The following is a 25,842-nucleotide window of genomic DNA, read 5'->3' on the forward strand; positions in this document are numbered from 1 at the left end:
CGCTACCTCGCAGACGCGGGAGACAGCGACAAAGTATAAAAAAAAAAAAAAAAAAAAAAAAAAAAAAAAAAAAAAAAAATATGATGCACGTCGTCCGCTTGAAAGCTCGCCTCATATACATAGAATCACTCAATAGGCCGCATAAGTTGTTGAAGGCTGGAGGGAAGAGGAATCACTCCCAAGGGAATGTAAGAGGAAAAAAGACATACCATTTTTCAGGAAAGGTTATAAAAGAAATGTGTTAAAGATTAGACCGTTGTCTCCACCAAACACAGTTCAAACACTGGAAAAAAAAACAATCGGGAAGAGAACGAATTACCAGATAAGTGTTTTTACTTCGAGGAATAATGGTCATGACTGTAATTAGGTTCTGTTTCAAAATGTTACGTGACAGAGGATAGTTTGTTCCTTGATCATGACTTGCTTTTAAAAGATCAGTTTTATAATCATATATGGACCTTTCAACGTCATCTTGAATTGATACTATCAGAACACACTATATTGCACAAAAGAAACAGATCTAATACTCTTTCTTACCTTATACACGTGGCACCTTGGGATGAGTAGAGAGTTGAGGAGACCACTGCAAAGTTCAGCACACTGCTGTTCCAGTTGTTGTTTGCTATGAGCATATGGCCATTGACGGTGGTAGTTGTGTGGTCCAACGTGGTGGTATGACCATCAGACCAGATCCATGCAGGGTCACCAGGACCAGGATTACCAGAAGGCTGCCATCCACACATCCCGTCATTCTCAAACGTACAAGATTGCTCTGTTAAAGTTTCATTTGGGTTAAACAGGGAAATAGTCAGAACTTTATATAAAAGGTTAGTTAAGTTTACTAAAGCACATCTCCTTCAGAGAAGAACAGAACAGATCAAAGTCATGACAGTTATTTACCTGGTATAACGCAGGGTCCAGGAGCAAGAGTTATGCTGTCTATAGCAATGATACCATCAGCAGTATTTCCCCTCACTCCCTCCACCAAGATGTTGAAGATGTCGTCTGAGGAAACAGTGACCTGGCCACTCATCCAGGAGCCTCCGACTGGACCGTCGAGGGACCAAACCAACAACAGGTTTTTCTCATGCTGTCGGTATCAACAATATATATACATATATATATATATATATATATATGTATATATATATATATATATATATATATATATATATATATATATATATATATATATATATATATATATATAGAGTGGTGGGATGAAGAAGTAAGAGTATTAGTGAAAGAGAAGAGAGAGGCATTTGGACGATTTTTGCAGGGAAAAAATGCAGTTGAGTGTGAGACGTATAAAAGAAACAGACAGGAGGTCAAGAGAAAGGTGCAAGAGGTGAAAAAAAGGGCAAATGAGAGTTGGGGTGAGAGAGTATCATTAAATTTTAGGGAGAATAAAAAGATGTTCTGGAAGGAGGTAAATAAAGTGCGTAAGACAAGGGAGCAAATGGGAACTTCAGTGAAGGGCGCAAATGGGGAGGTGATAACAAGTAGTGGTGATGTGAGAAGAAGATGGAGTGAGTATTTTGAAGGTTTGTTGAATGTGTTTGATGATAGAGTGGCAGATAAAGGGTGTTTTGGTCGAGATGGTGTGCAAAGTGAGAGGGTTAGGGAAAATGATTTGGTAAACAGAGAAGAGGTAGTAAAAGCTTTGCGGAAGATGAAAGCCGGCAAGGCAGCAGGTTTGGATGGTATTGCAGTGGAATTTATTAAAAAAGGGGGTGACTGTATTGTTGACTGGTTGGTAAGGTTATTTAATGTATGTATGACTCACGGTGAGGTGCCTGAGGATTGGCGGAATGCGTGCATAGTGCCATTGTACAAAGGCAAAGGGGATAAGAGTGAGTGCTCAAATTACAGAGGTATAAGTTTGTCGAGTATTCCTGGTAAATTATATGGGAGGGTATTGATTGAGAGGGTGAGGGCATGTACAGAGCATCAGATTGGGGAAGAGCAGTGTGGTTTCAGAAGTGGTAGAGGATGTGTGGATCAGGTGTTTGCTTTGAAGAATGTATGTGAGAAATACTTAGAAAAGCAAATGGATTTGTATGTAGCATTTATGGATCTGGAGAAGGCATATGATAGAGTTGATAGAGATGCTCTGTGGAAGGTATTAAGAATATATGGTGTGGGAGGAAAGTTGTTAGAAGCAGTGAAAAGTTTTTATCGAGGATGTAAGGCATGTGTACGTGTAGGAAGAGAGGAAAGTGATTGGTTCTCAGTGAATGTAGGTTTGCGGCAGGGGTGTGTGATGTCTCCATGGTTGTTTAATTTGTTTATGGATGGGGTTGTTAGGGAGGTAAATGCAAGAGTTTTGGAAAGAGGGGCAAGTATGAAGTCAGTTGGGGATGAGAGAGCTTGGGAAGTGAGTCAGTTGTTGTTCGCTGATGATACAGCGCTGGTGGCTGATTCATGTGAGAAACTGCAGAAGCTGGTGACTGAGTTTGGTAAAGTGTGTGAAAGAAGAAAGTTAAGAGTAAATGTGAATAAGAGCAAGGTTGTTAGGTACAGTAGGGTTGAAGGTCAAGTCAATTGGGAGGTGAGTTTGAATGGAGAAAAACTGGAGGAAGTGAAGTGTTTTAGATATCTGGGAGTGGATCTGGCAGCGGATGGAACCATGGAAGCGGAAGTGGATCATAGGGTGGGGGAGGGGGCGAAAATTCTGGGAGCCTTGAAGAATGTGTGGAAGTCGAGAACATTATCTCGGAAAGCAAAAATGGGTATGTTTGAAGGAATAGTGGTTCCAACAATGTTGTATGGTTGCGAGGCGTGGGCTATGGATAGAGTTGTGCGCAGGAGGATGGATGTGCTGGAAATGAGATGTTTGAGGACAATGTGTGGTGTGAGGTGGTTTGATCGAGTAAGTAACGTAAGGGCAAGAGAGATGTGTGGAAATAAAAAGAGCGTGGTTGAGAGAGCAGAAGAGGGTGTTTTCAAATGGTTTGGGCACATGGAGAGAATGAGTGAGGAAAGATTGACCAAGAGGATATATGTGTCGGAGGTGGAGGGAACGAGAAGAGGGAGACCAAATTGGAGGTGGAAAGATGGAGTGAAAAAGATGTTGTGTGATCGGGGCCTGAACATGCAGGAGGGTGAAAGGAGGGCAAGGAATAGAGTGAATTGGAGCGATGTGGTATACCGGGGTTGACGTGCTGTCAGTGGATTGAATCGGGGCATGTGAAGAGTCTGGGGTAAACCATGGAAAGCTGTGTAGGTATGTACATTTGCGTGTGTGGACGTATGTATATACATGTGTATGGGGATGGGTTGGGCCATTTCTTTCGTCTGTTTCCTTGCGCTACCTCGCAAACGCGGGAGACAGCGACAAAGCAAAAAAAAAAAAAAAAAATATATATATATATATATATATATGTATATATATATATATATATATATATATATATATATATATATATATATATATATATATATATATATATACATATATACATATATATATATTATATATATATATATATATATATATATATATATTTTTTTTTGCTTTGTCGCTGTCTCCCGCGTTTGGGAGGTAGCGCAAGGAAACAGACGAAAGAAATGGCCCAACCCCCCCCATACACATGTATATACATACGTCCACACACGCAAATATACATACCTACACAGCTTTCCATGGTTTACCCCAGACGCTTCACATGCCCTGATTCAATCCACTGACAGCACGTCAACCCCGGTATACCACATCGATCCAATTCACTCTATTCCTTGCCCTCCTTTCACCCTCCTGCATGTTCAGGCCCCGATCACTCAAAATCTTTTTCACTCCATCTTTCCACCTCCAATTTGGTCTCCCACTTCTCCTCGTTCCCTCCACCTCCGACATATATATCCTCTTGGTCAATCTTTCCTCACTCATTCTCTCCATGTGCCCAAACCATTTCAAAACACCCTCTTCTGCTCTCTCAACCACGCTCTTTTTATTTCCACACATCTCTCTTACCCTTACGTTACTTACTCGATCAAACCATCTCACACCACACATTGTCCTCAAACATCTCATTTCCAGCACATCCATCCTCCTGCGCACAACTCCATCCATAGCCCACGCCTCGCAACCATACAACATTGTTGGAACCACTATTCCTTCAAACATACCCATTTTTGCTTTCCGAGATAATGTTCTCGACTTCCACACATTCTTCAAGGCTCCCAGGATTTTCGCCCCCTCCCACACCCTATGATCCACTTCCGCTTCCATGGTTCCATCCGTTGCCAGATCCACTCCCAGATATCTAAAACACTTTACTTCCTCCAGTTTTTCTCCATTCAAACTTACCTCCCAATTTCCTTGACCCTCACCCCTACTGTACCTAATTACCTTGCTCTTATTCACATTTACTCTTAACTTTCTTCTTTCACACACTTTACCAAACTCAGTCACCAGCTTCTGCAGTTTCTCACATGAATCTGCCACCAGCGCTGTATCATCAGCGAACAACAACTGACTCACTTCCCAAGCTCTCTCATCCCCAACAGACTTCATACTTGCCCCTCTTTCCAAAACTCTTGCATTCACCTCCCTAACAACCCCATCCATAAACAAATTAAACAACCATGGAGACATCACACACCCCTGCCGCAAACCTACATTCACTGAGAACCAATCACTTTCCTCTCTTCCTACAGGTACACATGCCTTACATCCTCGATAAAAACTTTTCACTGCTTCTAACAACTTGCCTCCCACACCATATATTCTTAATACCTTCCACACAGCATCTCTATCAACTCTATCATATGCCTTCTCCAGATCCATAAATGCTATAAACAAATATATATATATATATATATATATATATATATATATATATATATATATATATATATATATATTCATTTATTTTTATTATACTTTGTCGCTGTCTCCCGCGTTTGCGAGGTAGCGCAAGGAAACAGACGAAAGAAATGGCCCAACCCCCCCCATACACATGTATATACATACGTCCACACACGCAAATATACATACCTACACAGCTTTCCATGGTTTACCCCAGACGCTTCACATGCCTTGATTCAATCCACTGACAGCACGTCAACCCCGGTATACCACATCGATCCAATTCACTCTATTCCTTGCCCTCCTTTCACCCTCCTGCATGTTCAGGCCCCGATCACACAAAATCTTTTTCACTCCATCTTTCCACCTCCAATTTGGTCTCCCTCTTCTCGTTCCCTCCACCTCCGACACATATATCCTCTTGGTCAATCTTTCCTCACTCATTCTCTCCATGTGCCCAAACCATTTCAAAACACCCTCTTCTGCTCTCTCAACCACGCTCTTTTTATGTCCACACATCTCTCTTACCCTTACGTTACTCACTCGATCAAACCACCTCACACCACACATTGTCCTCAAACATCTCATTTCCAGCACATCCATCCTCCTGCGCACAACTCTATCCAAAGCCCACGCCTCGCAACCATACAACATTGTTGGAACCACTATTCCTTCAAACATACCCATTTTTGCTTTCCGAGATAATGTTCTCGACTTACACACATTCTTCAAGGCCCCCAGAATTTTCCCCCCATTCCCCCACCCTATGATCCACTTCCGCTTCCATGGTTCCATCCGCTGCCAGATCCACTCCCAGATATCTAAAACACTTCACTTCCTCCAGTTTTTCTCCATTCAAACTCACCTCCCAATTAACTTGACCCTCACCCCTACTGTACCTAATAACCTTGCTCTTATTCACATTTACTCTTAACTTTCTTCTTCCACACACTTTACCAAACTCAGTCACCAGCTTCTGCAGTTTCTCACATGAATCAGCCACCAGCGCTGTATCATCAGCGAACAACAACTGACTCACTTCCCAAGCTCTCTCATCCCCAACAGACTTCATACTTGCCCCTCTTTCCAAAACTCTTGCATTTACCTCCCTAACAACCCCATCCATAAACAAATTAAACAACCATGGAGACATTACACACCCCTGCCGCAAACCTACATTCACTGAGAACGAATCACTTTCCTCTCTTCCTACAGGTACACATGCCTTACATCCTCGATAAAAACTTTTCACTGCTTCTAACAACTTTCCTCCCACACCATATATTCTTAATACCTTCCACAGAGCATCTCTATCAACTCTATCATATGCCTTCTCCAGATCCATAAATGCTACATACAAATCCATTTGCTTTTCTAAGTATTTCTCACATACATTCTTCAAAGCAAACACCTGATCCACACATCCTCTACCACTTCTGAAACCACACTGCTCTTCCCCAATCTGATGCTCTGTACATGCTCTGTATATGTATATATATATATATATATATATATATATATATATATATATATATATATATATATATGTATATATATATATATATATATATATATATATATATATATATATATATATATATATATATATTAGGGAGAATAAAAAGATGTTTTGGAAGGAGGTAAATAAAGTGCGTAAGACAAGGGAGCAAATGGGAACTTCAGTGAAGGGGGCTAATAGGGAGGTGATAACAAGTAGTGGTGATGTGAGAAGCAGATGGAGTGAGTATTTTGAAGATTTGTTGAATGTGTTTGATGATAGAGTTGCAGGGTGTTTTGGTCGAGGTGCTGTGCAAAGTGAGAGCGTTAGGGAAAATGATTTGGTAAACAGAGAAGAGGTAGGCAAGGGAGCAAGGTTTGGATGGTATTGCAGTGGAATTATTAAAAAAAGGGGGTGACTGTATTGTTGACTGGTTGGTAAGGTTATCTAATGTATGTATGATTCATAGTGAGGTGCCTGAGGATTGGCGGAATGCTTGCATAGTGCCATTGTACACAGGCATAGGGGATATGAGTGAGTGCTCAAATTACAGTAGTATAAGTTTGTTGAGTATTCCTGGTAAATTATATGGGAGGGTATTGATTGAGAGGGTGAAGGCATGTACAGAGCATCAGATTGGGGAAGAGCAGTGTGGTTTCAGAAGTGGTAGAGGATGTGTGGATTAGGTGTTTGCTTTGAAGAATGTATGTGAGAAATACTTAGAAAAGCAAATGGATTTGTATGTAGCATTTATGGATCTGGAGAAGGCATATGATAGAGTTGATAGAGATGCACTGTGGAAGGTATAAAGAATATATGGTGTGGGAGACAAGTTGTTAGAAGCAGTGAAAAGTTTTTATCGAGGATGTAAGGCATGTGTACGTGTAAGAAGAGAGGAAAGTGATTGGTTTTCAGTGAATGTAGGTTTGCGGCAGGGGTGTGTGATGCCGCCATGGTTGTTTAATTTGTTTATGGATGGGTTTGTTAGGGAGGTGAATGGAAGAGTTTTGGAAAGAGGGGCAAGTATGCAGTCTGTTGTGGATGAGAGCTTGGGAAGTGAGTCAGTTGTTCACTGATGATACAGCGCTGGTGGCTGATTCATGTGAGAAACTGCAGAAGCTGGTGACTGAGTTTGGTAAAGTGTGTGAAAGAAGAAAGTTGAGAGTAGATGTGAGTAAGAGCAAGGTTATTAGGTACAGTAGGGTTGAGGGTCAAGTCAATTGGGAGGTAAGTTTGAATGAAGAAAAATTGGAGGAATTAAAGTGCTTTAGATATCTGGGAGTGGATATATATATATATATATATATATATATATATATATATATATATATATATATATATATATATATATATATATATGAGTGTGTTAGTGGATTTGATACACGAGAACGGGTTATAGTGATGGGTGATTTGAATGCAAAGGTGAGTAATGTAGCAGTTGAGGGAATAATTGGTATACATGGGGTGTTCAGTGTTGTAAATGGAAATGGTGAAGAGCTTGTATATTTATGTGCTGAAAAAGGACTGATGATTGGGAATACCTGGTTTAAAAAGCGAGATATACATAAGTATACTTATGTAAGTAGGAGAGATGGCCAGAGAGCGTTATTGGATTACGTGTTAATTGACAGGCGTGCGAAAGAGAGACTTTTGGATGTTAATGTGCTGAGAGGTGCAACTGGAGGGATGTCTGATCATTATCTTGTGGAGGCTAAGGTGAAGATTTGTATGGGTTTTCAGAAAAGAAGAGTGAATGTTGGGGTGAAGAGGGTGGTGAGAGTAAGTGAGCTTGAGAAGGAGACCTGTGTGAGGAAGTACCAGGAGAGACTGAGTACAGAATGGAAGAAGGTGAGAACAATGGAAGTAAGGGGAGTGGGGGAGGAATGGGATGTATTTAGGGAATCAGTGATGGATTGCGCAAAAGATGCTTGTGGCATGAGAAGAGTGGGAGGTGGGTTGATTAGAAAGGGTAGTGAGTGGTGGGATGAAGAAGTAAGAGTATTAGTGAAAGAGAAGAGAGAGGCATTTGGACGATTTTTGCAGGGAAAAAATGAAATTGAGTGGGAGATGTATAAAAGAAAGAGACAGGTCAAGAGAAAGGTGCAAGAGGTGAAAAAAAGGGCAAATGAGAGTTGGGGTGAGAGAGTATCATTAAATTTTAGGGAGAATAAAAAGATGTTCTGGAAGGAGGTAAATAAAGTGCGGAAGACAAGGGAGCAAATGGGAACTTCAGTGAAGGGCGCAAATGGGGAGGTGATAACAAGTAGTGGTGATGTGAGGAGATGGAGTGGGTATTTTGAAGGTTTGTTGAATGTGTTTGATGATAGAGTGGCAGATATAGGGTGTTTTGGTCGAGGTGGTGTGCAAAGTGAGAGGGTTAGGGAAAATGATTTGGTAAACAGAGAAGAGGTAGTGAAAGCTTTGCGGAAGATGAAAGCCGGCAAGGCAGCAGGTTTCGATGGTATTGCAGTGGAATTTATTAAAAAAGGGGGTGACTATATTGTTGACTGGTTGGTAAGGTTATTTAATGTATGTATGACTCATGGTGAGGTGCCTGAGGATTGGCGGAATGCGTGCATAGTGCCATTGTACAAAGGCAAAGGGGATAAGAGTGAGTGCTCAAATTACAGAGGTATAAGTTTGTTGAGTATTCCTGGTAAATTATATGGGAGGGTATTGATTGAGAGGGTGAAGGCATGTACAGAGCATCAGATTGGGGAAGAGCAGTGTGGTTTCAGAAGTGGTAGAGGATGTGTGGATCAGGTGTTTGCTTTGAAGAATGTATGTGAGAAATACTTAGAAAAGCAAATGGATTTGTATGTAGCATTTATGGATCTGGAGAAGGCATATGATAGAGTTGATAGAGATGCTCTGTGGAAGGTATTAAGAATATATGGTGTGGGAGGAAAGTTGTTAGAAGCAGTGAAAAGTTTTTATCGAGGATGTAAGGCATGTGTACGTGTAGGAAGAGAGGAAAGTGATTGGTTCTCAGTGAATGTAGGTTTGCGGCAGGGATGTGTGATGTCTCCATGGTTGTTCAATTTGTTTATGGATGGGGTTGTTAGGGAGGTAAATGCAAGAGTTTTGGAAAGAGGGGCAAGTATGAAGTCTGTTGGGGATGAGAGAGCTTGGGAAGTGAGTCAGTTGTTGTTCGCTGATGATACAGCGCTGGTGGCTGATTCATGTGAGAAACTGCAGAAGCTGGTGACTGAGTTTGGTAAAGTGTGTGGAAGAAGAAAGTTAAGAGTAAATGTGAATAAGAGCAAGGTTATTAGGTACAGTAGGGGTGAGGGTCAAGTCAATTGGGAGGTGAGTTTGAATGGAGAAAAACTGGAGGAAGTGAAGTGTTTTAGGTATCTGGGAGTGGATCTGGCAGCGGATGGAACCATGGAAGCGGAAGTGGATCATAGGGTGGGGGAGGGGGCGAAAATTCTGGGGGCCTTGTAGAATGTGTGGAAGTCGAGAGCATTATCTCGGAAAGCAAAAATGGGTATGTTTGAGGGAATAGTGGTTCCAACAATGTTGTATGGTTGCGAGGCGAATGGATAGAGTTGTGCGCAGGGGGATGGATGTGCTGGAAATGAGATGTTTGAGGACAATGTGTGGTGTGAGGTGGTTTGATCGAGTGAGTAACGTAAGGGTAAGAGAGATGTGTGGAAATAAAAAGAGCGTGGTTGAGAGAGCAGAAGAGGGTGTTTTGAAGTGATTTGGGCACATGGAGAGGATGAGTGAGGAAAGATTGACCAAGAGGATATATGTGTCGGAGGTGGAGGGAACGAGGAGAAGAGGGAGACCAAATTGGAGGTGGAAAGATGGAGTGAAAAAGATTTTGTGTGATCGGGGCCTGAACATGCAGGAGGGTGAAAGGAGGGCAAGGAATAGAGTGAATTGGATCGATGTGGTATACCGGGGTTGACGTGCTGCCAGTGGATTGAATCAAGGCATGTGAAGTGTCTGGGGTAAGCCATGGAAAGCTGTGTAGGGTATGTATATTTGCGTGTGTGGACGTATGTATATACATGTGTATGGGGGGGAGGGGGTTGGGCCATTTCTTTCGTCTGTTTCCTTGCGCTACCTCGCAAACGCGGGAGACAGCGACAAAGTATAATAAAAAAATATATATATATATATATATTTTCCCTGGGGATAGGGGAGAAAGAATACTTCCCACGTATTCCCTTCGTGTCGTAGAAGGCGACTAAAAGGGAAGGGAGCGGGGGGCTGGAAATCCTCCCCTCTCGTTTTTTTTTTTTATTTTCCAAAAGAAGGAACAGAGAAGAGGGCCAGGTGAGGATATTCCCTCAAAGGCCCAGTCCTCTGTTCTTAACGCTACCTCGCTATCGCGGGAAATGGCGAATAGTATGAAAATATATATATACATATATATATATATATATATATATATATATATATATATATATATATATATATATATATATATATATATATATTTCCCGCGATAGCGAGGTAGCGTTAAGAACAGAGGACTGGGCCTTTGAGGGAATATCCTCACCTGGCCCTCTTCTCTGTTCCTTCTTTTGGAAAATAAAAAAAAAAACGAGAGGGGAGGATTTCCAGCCCCCCGCTCCCTTCCCTTTTAGTCGCCTTCTACGACACGCAGGGAATACGTGGGAAGTATTCTTTCTCCCCTATCCCCAGGGAAAATATATATATATATATATATTTTTTTATATCTTCCTGGGGATAGGGGAGAAAGAATACTTCCCACGTATTCCCTGCGTGTCGTAGAAGGCGACTAAAAGGGGAGGGAGCGGGGGGCTGGAAATCCTCCCCTCTCAATTTTTTTTAGTTTTCCAAAAGAAGGAACAGAGAAGGGGGCCAGGTGAGGATATTCCCTCAGTGGCCCAGTTCTCTGTTCTTAACGCTACCTCGCTAACGCGGGAAATGGCAAATAGTTTGAAAAAAAAAAAAAAAAATATATATATATATATATATGTATACGTTGAAATGTATAGGTATGGATATGTGAGTGTGTGGATGTGTATGTATATACATGTGTATGTGGGTGGGTTGGGCCTTTCTTCCCGCTTTAGCGAGGTAGCGAAACGAAATAGACAAAAGAATGGCCCAACTCACCCACACACACACACACACACACACACACATACTCACACACACACACACATATATATGTGAATAAGAGCAAGGTTATTAGGTACAGAAGGGTTGAGGGACAAGTCAATTGGGAGGTAAGTCTGAATGGAGAAAAACTGGAGGAAGTGAAGCGTTTTAGATATCTAGGGGTGGATTTGGAAGCGGATGGAACCATGGAAGCGGAAGTGACTCACAGGGTGGAGGAGGGGGCGAAGGTTCTGGGAGCGATGAAAAATGTGTTGAAGGCAACAACGTTATCTCGAAAAGCTAAAATGGGTATGTTTGAAGGAATAGTGTTTCCGACAATGTTATATGGTTGCGAGGCATAGAGTTATGTGGAGGAGGGTGGATGTGCTGGAATACACATTTCATATACATTTCAATACACCCTCCTCTGCTCTCTCAACCACACTCTATTTATTACCACACATCTCTCTTAACCTTTCATTACTTACTCGATCAAACCACCTCACACCACATATTGTCCTCAAACATCTCATTTCCAGCACATCCACCCTCCTGCGCACAACTCTATCCATAGCCCACGCCTCGCAACCATACAGCATTGTTGGAACCACTATTCCTTCAAACATACCCATTTTTGCTTTTGGAGATAATGTTCTCGACTTCCAAACATTCTTCAAAGCTCCCAGAATTTTTGCCCCCTCCCCCACCCTATGATTCACTTCCGCTTCCATGGTTCCATCCGCTGCCAGATCCACTCCCAGATACCTAAAACACTTTACTTCCTCCAGTTTTTCTCTTTTCAAACTTACCTCCCAATTGACTTGACCCTCAACTCTACTGTACCTAATAACCTTGCTGTATTCACATTTACTCTTAAGTTTCTTCTTTCACACACTTTACCAAACTCATTCACCATCTTCTGCAGTTTCTTACATGAATCAGCCACCAGCGCTGTATGATCAGCGAACAACAACTGACTCACTTCCGAAGCTCTCTCATCCACCACAGACTGCATACTTGCCCCTCTTTCCAAAACTCTTGCATTCACCTCCCAAACAACCCCATCCATAAACAAATCAAACAAAAATGGAGACATCACACACCCCTACCGCAAACCTACATTCACTGAGAACCAATCACTTACCTCTCTTCCTACACGTACACATGCCTTACATCCTCGATAAAAACTTTTCACTGCTTCTAACAACTTTCCTCCCACACCATATATTCTTAAAACCTTCTACAGAGCATCTCTATCAACTCTATCATATGCCTTCTCCAGATCCATAAATGCTACATACAAATCCATTTGTTTTTCTAAGTATTTCTCACATACATTCTTCAAAGCAAACACCTGATCCACACATCCTCTACCACTTCTGAAACCCCACTGCTCTTCCCCAATCTGATGCTCTGTACATGCCTTCACCTTCAATCAATACCCTCCCATATAATTTACCAGGAATAATCAACAAACTTATACCTCTGTAATTTGAGCACTCACTCTTATCCCCTTTGCCTTTGTACAATGGCACTATGCAAGCATTCCGCCAATCCTCAGGCACCTCACCATGAATCATACATACATTAAATAACCTTACCAACCAGTCAACAATACAGTGACCCACTTTTTTAATAAACTCCACTGCAATACCATCCAAACCTGCTGCCTTGCCGGCTTTCATCTTCCGCAAAGCTTTTACTACCTCTTCTCTGTTTACCAAATCATTTTCCCTAACCCTCTCACTTTGCACACCACCTCGACCAAAACACCCTATATCTGACACTCTATCATCAAAAACATTCAACAAACCTTCAAAATACTCACTCCATCTTCTTCTCACATCACCACTACTTGTTATCACCTCCCCATTAGCCCCCCTCACTGAAGTTCCCATTTGCTCCCTTGTCTTACGCACTTTATTTACCTCCTTCCAAAACATCTTTTTATTCTCCCTGAAATTTAATGATACTCTCTCACCCCAACTCTCATTTGCCCTCTTTTTCACCTCTTGCACCTTTCTCTTGACCTCCTGCCTCTTTCTTTTATACATCTCCCACTCATTTACATTTTTCCCCTGCAAAAATCGTCCAAATGCCTCTCTCTTCTCTTTCACTAATAATCTTACTTCTTCATCCCACCACTCACTACCTTTTCTAATCAACCCACCTCCCACGCTTCTCACGCCACAAGCATCTTTTGCGCAAGCCATCACTGCTTCCCTAAATACATCCCATTCCTCCCACACTCCCCTTACCTCCTTTGTTCTCACCTTTTTCCATTCTGTACTCAGTCTCTCCTGGTACTTCCTCACACAAGTCTCCTTCCCAAGCTCACTTACTCTCACCACTCTCTTCACCCCAACATTCTCTCTTCTTTTCTGAAAACCCCCACAAATCTTCACCTTCGACTCCACAAGATGATGATCAGACATCCCGCCAGTTGCACCTCTCAGCACATTAACATCCAAAAGTCTCTCTTTCGTGCGTCTATCAATAACACGTAATCCAATAACGCTCTCTGGCCATCTCTCCTACTTACATACGTATACTTATATATATCTCGCTTTTTAAATCAGGTATTCCCAATCACCAGTCCTTTTTCAGCACATAAATCTACAAGCTCTTCACCATTTCCATTTACAACACTGAACACTTCATGTATACCAATTATTCCCTCAACTGCCACATTACTCACCTTTGCATTCAAATCACACATCACTGTAACCCGATCTTGTGCATCAAAACCACTAACACACTCATTCAGCTGCTCCCAAAACACTTGCCTCTCATGATCTTTCTTCTCATGCCCAGGTGCATATGCACCAATAATCACCCATCTCTCTCCATCAACTCTCAGTTTGACCCATATCAATCTAGAATTTACTTTCTTACACTCTATCACATACTCCCACAACTCCTGATTCAGGAGTAGTGCTACTCCTTCCCTTGCTCTTGTCCTCTCACTAACCCCTGACTTTACTCCCAAGACATTCCCAAACCACTCTTCCCCTTTACCCTTGAGCTTAGTTTCACTCAGAGCCAAAACATCCAGGTTCCTTTCCTCAAACATACTACCTATCTTTCCTTTTTTCTCATCTTGGTTACATCCACACACATTTAGACACCCCAATCTGAGCCTTCGAGGAGGATGAGCACTCCTCGCGTGACTCCTCCTTCTGTTTCCCCTTTTAGAAAGCTAAAATACAAGGAGGGGAGGGTTTCTGGCCCCCCGCTCCCGTCCCCTTTAGTCGCCTTCTACGACACGTGAGGAATGCGTGGGAAGTATTCTTTCTCCCCTATCCCCAGGGATATATATATATATATATATATATATATATATATATATATATATATATATATATATATATATATATATATATATATATATGAGAGAGAGAGAGAGAGAGAGAGAGAGAGAGAGAGAGAGAGAGAGAGAGAGAGAGAGAGAGAGAGAGAGAGAGAGAGAGAGAGAGAGAGAGAGAAAACAGCGCAAGTATTTTTTATTACGATTGTGAGTTATCCACGATATACAAGGAGAGTAATTGTAAATATACACACAATCATGTAGGTATAATCACCAAGGCACAACAATTATACAGATGTCATGTACAATGAGATGTGAATACATTTTTCCTAGTGTTTACCTGCTGGAGGATGTGTAGTGCATGCGGGCCTTCCAGGATGTAAGAGAAGGTAAAGCACGATGCGTGAGTGGCCGAGATCTGAGATGAGTTCAGGACTCCACGAGCTCCCTGAAAAACTTCTCCAGTGATGTGTAGATAAGCGTAGCCGCCTGGGAGGAAAACAGCAGAGTCGTATGACGAGGGTTGTCATCGATCATGCATAGTAACAAAGTTATATTGTAACTGTGGTGATTTAGGGAAACTAAGGAAGGGGCAAAGCCCTGCACGGGTATATTAGAGATGGCTATCGTATGGCCATTACTATATTTTTTTTTTATTTATTATACTTTGTCGCTGTCTCCCGCGTTTGCGAGGTAGCGCAAGGAAACAGACGAAAGAAATGGCCCAACCCCCCCCCCCCATACACATGTATATACATACGTCCACACACGCAAATATACATACCTACACAGCTTTCCATGGTTTACCCCAGACGCTTCACATGCCTTGATTCAATCCACCGACAGCACGTCAACCCCGGTATACCACATCGCTCCAATTCACTCTATTCCTTGCCCTCCTTTCACCCTCCTGCATGTTCAGGCCCCGATCACTCAAAATCTTTTTCACTCCATCTTTCCACCTCCAATTTGGTCTCCCTCTTCTCCTCGTTCCCTCCACCTCCGACACATATACCCTCTTGGTCAATCTTTCCTCACTCATTCTCTCCATGTGCCCAAACCACTTCAAAACACCCTCTTCTGCTCTCTCAACCACGCTCTTTTTATTTCCACACATCTCTCTTACCCTTACGTTACTCACTCGATCAAACCACCTCACACCACACATTGTCCTCAAACATCTCATTTCCAGCACATCCATCCTCCTGCGCACAACTCTATCCATAGCCCACGCCTCGCAACCATACAACATTGTTGGAACCACTATTCCTTCAAACATACCCATTTTTGCTTTCCGAGATAATGTTCTCGACTTCCACACATTCTTCAAGGCCCCCAGAATTTTCGCCCCCTCCCCCACCCTATGATCCACTTCCGCTTCCATGGTTCCATCCGCTGCCAGATCCACTCCCAGATATCTAAAACACTTCACTTCCTCCAGTTTTTCTCCATTCAAACTCACCTCCCAATTGACTTGACCCTCAACCCTACTGTACCTAATAACCTTGCTCTTATTCACATTTACTCTTAACTTTCTTCTTCCACACACTTTACCAAACTCAGTCACCAGCTTCTGCAGTTTCTCACATGAATCAGCCACCAGCGCTGTATCATCAGCGAACAACAACTGACTCACTTCCCAAGCTCTCTCATCCCCAACAGACTTCATACTTGCCCCTCTTTCCAAAACTCTTGCATTTACCTCCCTAACAACCCCATCCATAAACAAATTAAACAACCATGGAGACATCACACACCCCTGCCACAAACCTACATTCACTGAGAACCAATCACTTTCCTCTCTTCCTACACGTACACATGCCTTACATCCTCGATAAAAACTTTTCACTGCTTCTAACAACTTTCCTCCCACACCATATATTCTTAATACCTTCCACAGAGCATCTCTATCAACTCTATCATATGCCTTCTCCAGATCCATAAATGCTACATACAAATCCATTTGCTTTTCTAAGTATTTCTCACATACATTCTTCAAAGCCATTCTTCAATGGCCATTACTATGCACATTTATTCACGAGTACAACAGCATATACAAAATTGCAGTACTAACTGATAAGCCAAGAAGCAGAAGAAAGGCAGATAAGAACCATTTTACCTTACAATGAGATAAACATAAGATGGATGTATAGGACTGGTAATTGTAACACTGCGAAATAATGTAAAACAGTATAATCATACTTTGTTGCTGTCTCCCGCGTTAGCAAGGTAGCGCAAAGAAACAGACGAAAGAATGGCCCAACCCATCCACATATGTATATACAAACGCCCAAACACGCACATATACATACCTATATATTTCAACGTATACATGCATATACATACACCGACATATACATATATGCACATTCATATATGCAGCCTTCATCCATTTCTGCCGCCACCCCGCCACTCATGAAACGACAGACCCTCACCCGCGTCACGCAAGGTGGCACTAGGAAAAAACAACAAAGGCCACATTCATTCACGCTCGGTCTCTAGCTGTCATGAGTAATGCACCGAAACCACAACTCCCTCTTCACATCCAGGCCCCACAAAACTTTCCATGATTTACCCCAGACGCTTCACATACCCTGGTTCAATCCATTGACAACACGTCGACCCCGGTATACCACATCGTTCCAATTCACTCCATTCCTTTCACCCTCCTGCATGTGAAGGCCCCGATCGCTCAAAATCTTTTTCACTCCATCCTTCCACCTCCAATTTGGTCTCCCACTTCTCCTCGTCCCCTCCACCTCTGACACATACATCCTCTTTCTCAATCTTTCCTCACTCGTCCTCTCCGTGTAACCAAATCATTTCAATACACCCTCTTCTGCTCTCTCAACCGCACTCTTTTTATTACCACACATCTCTCTTACCCTTTCATTACTTTCTCGATCAAACCACCTCACACCACATATTTTCCTCAAACATCTAATTTACAACACATCTACCCTCCTCCGAACAAGCCTATCTATAGCCCACGCCTCGCAACCATATAACATTGGTACAACCACTATTCCTTCATACATAACCATTTTTCCCCTCCGAGACAATGTTCTCGCCTTCCACACATTCTTCAACGCTCCCAGAACCTTCGCCCCCTCCCCCACCCTGTGAGTCACTTCCGCTTCCATGGTTCCATCCGCTGCCAGATCCACTCCTAGATATCAAAGACACTTCACTTCCTCCAATTTCTCTCCATTCAAACTTACCTCCCAGTTGACTTGTCTCTCAACCCAACTGAACCTAATAACCTTGCTCTTATTCACATTTACTCTCACCTTTCTTCTTCCACACACTTTACCAAACTCAGACACCAACTTCTGCAGTTTCTCACCGGAATCAGTAACCAGCGCTGTATCATCAGTGAACAACAAGTGACTCACCTCCCAAGCCCTCTCATCCACAACAGACTGCATACCTGCCCCTCTTTCCAAAACTTGCATTCACCTTCCTAACAACCCCATCCAAAAACAAATTAAACAACCATGGAGACATCACACACACCTGCCGCAAATCGATATTCACTGGGAACCAATCACTTTCCTCTCTTCCTACTCGTACACATGTCTTACATCCTCGATAAAAACTTTTCACTCCTAGCAACTTACCTACCACACTATATATTCTTAATACCTTCCACAGAGCATCTCTCTCAAGTCTATCATATGCCTTCTCCAGATCTATAAATTCTACATACAAATCCATCTGCTTTTCTAAGTATTTCTCACATACATTCTTCAAAGCAAACACCTGATCCACACATCCTCTACCACTTGTGAGACCACACTGCTCATCCCCAATCTGATGCTCTGTACATGCCTTCACCCTCTCAATCAATACCCTCCCATATAATTTACCAGGAATGCTCAACAAACTTATACCTCTGTGTAATATGAACACTCACCTTTATCCCCCTTGCCTTTGTACAATGATGATACAGCGCTGGTGGCTGATTCATGTGAGAAACTGCAAAAGCTGGTGACTGAGTTTGGTAAAGTGTGTGAAAGAAGAAAGTTAAGATTAAATGTGAATAAGAGCAAGGTTATTAGGTACAGTAGGGTTGAGGGTCAAGTCAATTGGGAGGTAAGTTTGAATGGAGAAAAACTGGAGGAAGTAAAGTGTTTTAGATATCTGGGAGTGGATCTGGCAGCGGATGGAACCATAGAAGCGAAAGTGAATCATAGGGTGGGGGAGGGGGCGAAAATCCTAGGAGCCTTGAAGAATGTGTGGATGTCGAGAACATTATCTCCGAAAGCAAAACTGGCTATGTTTGAAGGAATAGTGGTTCCAACAATGTTGTATGGTTGCGAGGCGTGGGCTATGGATAAAGTTGTGCGGAGGAGGGTGGATGTGCTGGAAATGAGATGTTTGAGGACAATGTGTGGTGTGAGGTGGTTTGATCGAGTAAGTAATGTAAGGGTAAGAGAGATGTGTGGAAATAAAAAGAGCGTGGTTGAGAGAGCAGAAGAGGGTGTTTTGAAATGGTTTGGGCACATGGAGAGAATGAGTGAGGAAAGATTGACCAAGAGGATATATGTGTCGGAGGTGGAGGGAACGAGAAGTGGGAGACCAAATTGGAGGTGGAAAAATGGAGTGAAAAAGATTTTGAGTGATCGGGGCCTGAACATGCAGGAGGGTGAAAGGAGGGCAAGGAATAGAGTGAATTGGATCGATGTGGTATACCGGGGTTGACGTGCTGTCAGTGGATTGAATCAGGGCATGTGAAGCGTCTGGGGTAAACCATGGAAAGTTGTGTGGGGCCTGGATGTGGAAAGGGAGCTGTGGTTTCGGGCATTATTGCATGACAGCTAGAGACTGAGTGTGAACGAATGGGGCCTTTGTTGTCTTTTCCTAGTGCTACCTCGCACTATTGAGGGGGGAGGGGGATGGTATTCCATGTGTGGCGAGGTGGCGATAGGAATGAATAAAGGCAGACAGTGTGAATTGTGTGCATGGGTATATATGTATGTGTCTGTGTGTGTGTATATATATGAGTACATTGAGATGTATAGGTGTGTATATTTGAGTGTGTGGACGTGTATGTATATACATTGTGTATGGGGGTGGGTTGGGCCATTTCTTTCGTCTGTTTCCTTGCGCTACCTCGCAGACGAAAGAAATGGCCCAACTCACCCCCATACACATGTATATACATACACGTCTACACACGCAAATATACATACCCATACATCTCAATGTACACATATATATACACACACAGACACATACATATATACACATGCACACATTTCACACTGTCTGCCTTCATTCATTTCCATCGCCACCTCGCCACACATGGAATAACATCCCCCTCCCCCCTCATTATTTACCGCAGACGCTTCACATGCCCTGATTCAATCCATTGACAGTACGTCAACCCCGGTATACCACATCGATCCAATTCACTCTATTCCTTGCCCTCGTTTCACCCTCCTGCATGTTCAGGCCCCGATCACACAAAGTATTTTTCACTCCATCTTTCCACCTAATATTTGGTGTCCCACTTCTCCTCGTTCCCTCCACCTCCGACACATATATCCTCTTGGACAATCTTTCCTCACTCATTCTCTCCAAGTGCCCAAACCATTTCAAAACACCCTCTTCTGCTCTCTCAACCACACTCTCTTTATTTCCACACATCTCTCTTACCCTTACATCACTTACTCGATCAAACCACCTCACACCACACATTGTCCTCAAACATCTCATTTCCAGCACATCCACCCTTCTCCGCACAACTCTATCCATAGCCCACGCCTCGCAACCATACAACATTATTGGAACCACTATTCCTTCAAACATAGCCATTTTTGCTTTCGGAGATAATGTTCTCGACTTCCACACATCCTTCAAGGCTCCCAGGATTTTCGCCCCCTCCCCCACCCTATGATTCACTTCCGCTTCCATGGTTCCATTCGCTGCCAGATCCACTCCCAGATACCTAAAACACTTTACTTCCTCCAGTTTTTCTCTTTTCAAACTTACTTCCCAATTGACTTGACCCTCAACCCTACTGTACCTAATAACCTTGCTCTTAATCACATTTACTCTTAACTTTCTTCTTTCACACACTTTACCAAACTCAGTCACCAGCTTCTGCTGTTTCTCACATGAATCAGCCACCAGCGCTGTATCATCAGCGAACAACAACTGACTCACTTCCCAAGCTCTCTCGTCCCCAACAGACTTCATACTTGCCCCTCTTTCCAAAACCCTTGCATTCACCTCCCTAACAACCCCATCCATAAACAAATTAAACAACCATGGAGACATCACACACCCCTGCCGCATACCTACATTCACTGATAACCAATCACTTTCCTCTCTTCCCTACACGTACACGAGTCTTACATCCTCGATAAAAACTTTTCACTGCTTCTAACAACTTGCCTCCCACACCATATATTCTTAGTACCTTCCACAGAAAATGTCTATCAGCTCTGTCATATGCCTTCTCCAGATCCATAAATGCTACATACAAATCCATTTGCTTTTCTAAGTATTTCTTGCATACATTCTTCAAAGCAAACACCTGATCCATACATCCTCTATCACTTCTGAAAACCCACTGCTCTTTCCCAATCTGATGCTCTGTTCATGCCTTCACCCTCTAAATCAATACCCTCCCATGTATTTTCCCAGGAATACTCAACAAACTTATACCTCCGTAATTTGAGCACTCACTCTTATCCCCTTTGCCTTTGTACAATGGCACTACGCAAGCATTCCGCCAATCCTCAGGCACCTCTCCATGAATCATACATGCATTGAATAACCTTACCAACCAGTCAACAATACAGTCACCCCCTTTTTTAATAAATTCCACTGCAATACCATCGAAACCTGCTGCCTTGCCGGCTTTCATCTTCCGCAAAGCTTTTACTACCTCTTCTCTGTTTACCAAATCATTTTCCCTAACCCTCGCACTTTGCACATCACCTCGACCAAAACACCCTATATCTGCCACTCTATCATCAAACACATTCAACAAACCTTCAAAATACTCACTCCATCTACTTCTCACATCACCGCTACTTGTTATCACCTCCCCATTAGCCCCCTTCACTGAAGTTCCCATTTGCTCCCTTGTCTTACGCACTTTATTTACCTCCTTCCAGAACATTTTTTATTCTCCCTAAAATCTAATGATACTCTTTCACCCCAACTCTCATTTGCCCTCTTTTTCACCTCTTGCACCTTTCTCTTGACCTCCTGTCTCTTTCTTTTATACATCTCCCACTCATTTGCATTCTTTCCCTGCAAAAATCGTCCAAATGCCTCTCTCTTCTCTTTCACTAATAATCTTACTTCTTCATCCCACCACTCACTACCGTTTCTAATCAACCCATCTCCCACGCTTCTTATGCCACAAGCATCTTTTGCGGAAGCCATCACTGCTTCCCTAAATACATCCCATTCCTCCCCCACTCCCCTTACGTCCTTTGTTCTCACCTTTTTCCATTCTGTACTCAGTCTCTCCTGGTACTTGCTCACACAAGTCTCCTTCCCAAGTTCACTTACTCTCACCACCCTCTTCACCCCAACATTCTCTCTTCTTTTCTGAAAACCCATACAAATCTTCACCTTCGACTCCACAAGATAATGATGAGACATCCCTCCAGTTGCACCTCTCAGCACATTAACATCCAAAAGTCTCTCTTTCGCGCGCCTGTCAATTAACACGTAATCCAATAACGCTCTCTGGCCATCTCTCCTACTTACATACGTATACTTATGTATACCTCGCTTTTTGAACCAGGTATTCCCAATCACCAGTCCTTTTTCAGCACATAAATCTACAAGCTCTTCACCATTTCCATTTACAGCACTGAACACCCCATGTATACCAATTATTCCCTCAACTGCCACATTACTCACCTTTGCATTCAAATCACCCATCACTATAACCCGGTCTTGTGCATCAAAACCACTAACACACTCATTCAGCTGCTTCCAAAACACTTGCCTCTCATGATCTTTCTTCTCATGCCCAGGTGCATATGCACAAATAATCACCCATCTCTCTGCATCAACTTATATATATATATATATATATATATATATATATATATATATATATATATATATATATATATATATATATATATATATTCTTTCTTTCTTTCTTTCAAACTATTCGCCATTTCCCGCATTAGCAAGGTAGCGCTAAGAACAGAGGACTGGGCCTCTGAGGGAGTATCCTCACCTGGCCCCCTTCTCTGTTCCTTCTTTTGGAAAATTAAAAAAAAAAAAAAGAGGGAAGGATTTCCAGCCCCCCGCTCCCTCTCCTTTTAGTCGCCTTCTACGACACGCAGGGAATACGTGGGAAGTATTCTTTCTCCCCTATCCCCAGGGATAATATATATATATATATATATATATATATATATATATATATATATATATATATATATATATACGTAACATTTAAATCTAATAACATTCTTCATGAAAGCTAGTTTATGTTATGTTTACTGTTCCAGGTTTGCTGTTAGGTGTACATATTTAGTATGCAAAATCATATTTGTCATAGGTGAGGGTGCGTGAGAAAGTGCAGGAGGTACATGAAAAGAGGGATGAGAATATAGATGAAAGGAGGAAGAGAACGGAGGGAGAGAAGATTAAAGGGAGAGGTAAATATGAGGAGGAAAACACATGATCACAGAAACTTCATGATTTTTCTCAGCAATATGAATAATGATACAATCTTCAGGACTATATCAGTGTACAGTGGGATCTGGCAGCAAGATATACAGGGGGAACTGGAGATAAGATATATAGTTGGTCCTAGAGACAATATATATACAATTCGACCTGGAGATAATATACACATGAAGACTTGGAAACAAGATATATAGCAAGATATAAGATGAAATATACAGTTAAACATGGAGACAAGATATGTATTGGAACTTGGAAGCATTATACATATTGTGGCCTGGAGGCAAGATATGAAATCGTGACCTGGGGGATGAGATATATAGCGAGATCTGGAGGCAAACTATACTGTCGGACCTAGAGGTAAGATATACAGTGGGACCTAGAGGTAAGAGATACAGCGGGACCTAGAGGCAAGACAGACAGTGGGATCTGGAGACAAGATAGACAGTGGGATACGAATGGAAGATAGACAGTGGGATACGAATGCAAGATAGACAGTGGGATACGAATGCAAGATAGACAGTGGGCCTTGGAGACAAGATAGGCAGTAGGACCTGGAGACAAGATAGACAGTGGGACCTGGAGACAAGATAGACAGTGGGATACGAATGGAAGATAGACAGTTTGATACGAATGGAAGATAAACAGTGGGATACGAATGGAAGATAGACAGTGGGCCTTGGAGACAAGATAGGCAGTAGGACCTGGAGACAAGATAGACAGTAGGACCTGGAGACAAGATAGACAGTAGGACCTGGAGACAAGATAGACAGTAGGACCTGGAGACAAGATAGATAGTGGGACCTGGAGACAAGATAGACAGTGGGACCTGGAGACAAGATAGACAGTGGGACCTGGAGAGAAGATAGACAGTGGGATACGAAGGCAAGATACAAAGCTGTGGCTCACTGGCATTGGGCTGGGAAAGCAAGAATTAATATTTTCTTCGTCAAATGTAAAGTTTTTCACGTTATGTTGAGATATCAATCCATTTTTCACATCATGTTAAGATGTTAGTTCACTGCAGGAATCGTCAAAGTAAGTTCTTAGAAAAGGACATAAATCTTATCAAACAGGTTAAAGTGTAAGATGCTGACTAGATTTCTAGAAACAAATTGATAGACAAAAGAGATGAAACATACTTTGACACCATGTAGGGAGGAAGCAGTAAAAGATTAAGTTCCTTGAAAACGATCGCGACTTGAACAAATCGATGCTGAGGATTTATGAAAATGTGGGAGAAGGCAAATGAAAGAAGAATAGATAACAGAGAGAGAGGTAAAATGAGTGTGGGAACACTGTCTCATCATCATTCTGACTTCACAGCTGTGCAGTTGCTCAGGGTTAAAGCAATAATAATTCTAAAATAAAGTGTTGCTTATGAACATTTTTAGATAACGCTGACCGCAACGGCAGTCATCATTGCGTTTATGCAATCATGATTTTCTTTTACAGAATCCTGATGTGCAACTCACCATAGGATGATTCATCTGCAGGATGGACGCGCCACTCCAGCTCATTACCTGTATTCTGACCAACAAGCAATACATTATACACTTTGCATCCATTTATCCACTCTTATCTCATGTCTGTAATATGAAGATATATATTCTTCTACTTATTATATTGTATTCAAAGCAGAAACGAACACAACAAACATTTTTGAACATCTTACTGGTCCAGAATCACTAGTCCAAAGGCATAGGTCTTCATCAAAGGAACAGTCGTAGATTCCTGGAGGTCCAGTGGTGGTTGGTTCAGGTGTAGGTCTAACAGGTGTAGTGTAGTTTACCCCATCGTTTGCCTCAGGTGGGTGGATAGCACATCCACCTGATGCCACTACAACATCATCTACGGCTACATCACCAAGGAATCCTGATCCCAGCACGGCTTCAATGACCACCTGTGACAGTAAACTGAGTATGTAGTAATACCATGATGCTGATGATGTACCTAACTGTTGATGTAGGAGATACACATGTATTACAGTGCCTGCAGTACTTTTGTTGCGTTAAGATCAAGCTACTTTTTTTAATATTAGCAAAATAATGTCGGCGTAGTCTAAGATAAAATCATTTTATTCTTTTTGGATTCTATTTTTCAAGTGTATGTGATACGTGATAAATGATCTTTATGTCTCACAAAGTGTTTTCCTGCAGGGTAGTGACGTCATTCATCCAGGTAGGCTCAAGGTGAATGAGTCAAGAGTAACAATGTTAAGGAAATTATTAGAAAAATGCAAACTGACTAATGACAAAATGGCTAGATAATCACAGGTAGGGATCCATCCCCATCCTTGCAACCATGTCAGCCTACCTCCAGCTCAGCTATGAGCACGAGTGATTCAAAGTCAAAAGAAGTCATGAGAAGCTAAGAGTGTAGGAAGAATGGTACAGTCTAGTAACTCGTGTTAAAAGTTCCCGCAGAAAATGATATTCTCCCGCCATATGCTGAGCTTCTTTATAAAAGCTA

At 42.2% G+C, this 25,842-nt stretch overlaps 1 protein-coding gene across 1 annotated transcript in view; it reads right to left on the reverse strand.

Annotated features, from left to right (window-relative positions):
* Window positions 1-25,842, reverse strand: part of LOC139750148 (MAM and LDL-receptor class A domain-containing protein 1-like) — a 308,596-nt gene that overhangs the window by 272,608 nt on the left and 10,146 nt on the right. Inside the window, 5 exon segments of the mRNA XM_071664474.1 lie at window positions 538-772; window positions 901-1,090; window positions 15,038-15,186; window positions 24,846-24,900; window positions 25,046-25,273. Coding sequence (XP_071520575.1) covers window positions 538-772; window positions 901-1,090; window positions 15,038-15,186; window positions 24,846-24,900; window positions 25,046-25,273 — 857 coding nt within the window.

The sequence above is a fragment of the Panulirus ornatus genome, chromosome 9 (assembly GCF_036320965.1).
Source record: "Panulirus ornatus isolate Po-2019 chromosome 9, ASM3632096v1, whole genome shotgun sequence".
Lineage (NCBI taxonomy): Eukaryota > Metazoa > Arthropoda > Malacostraca > Decapoda > Palinuridae > Panulirus > Panulirus ornatus.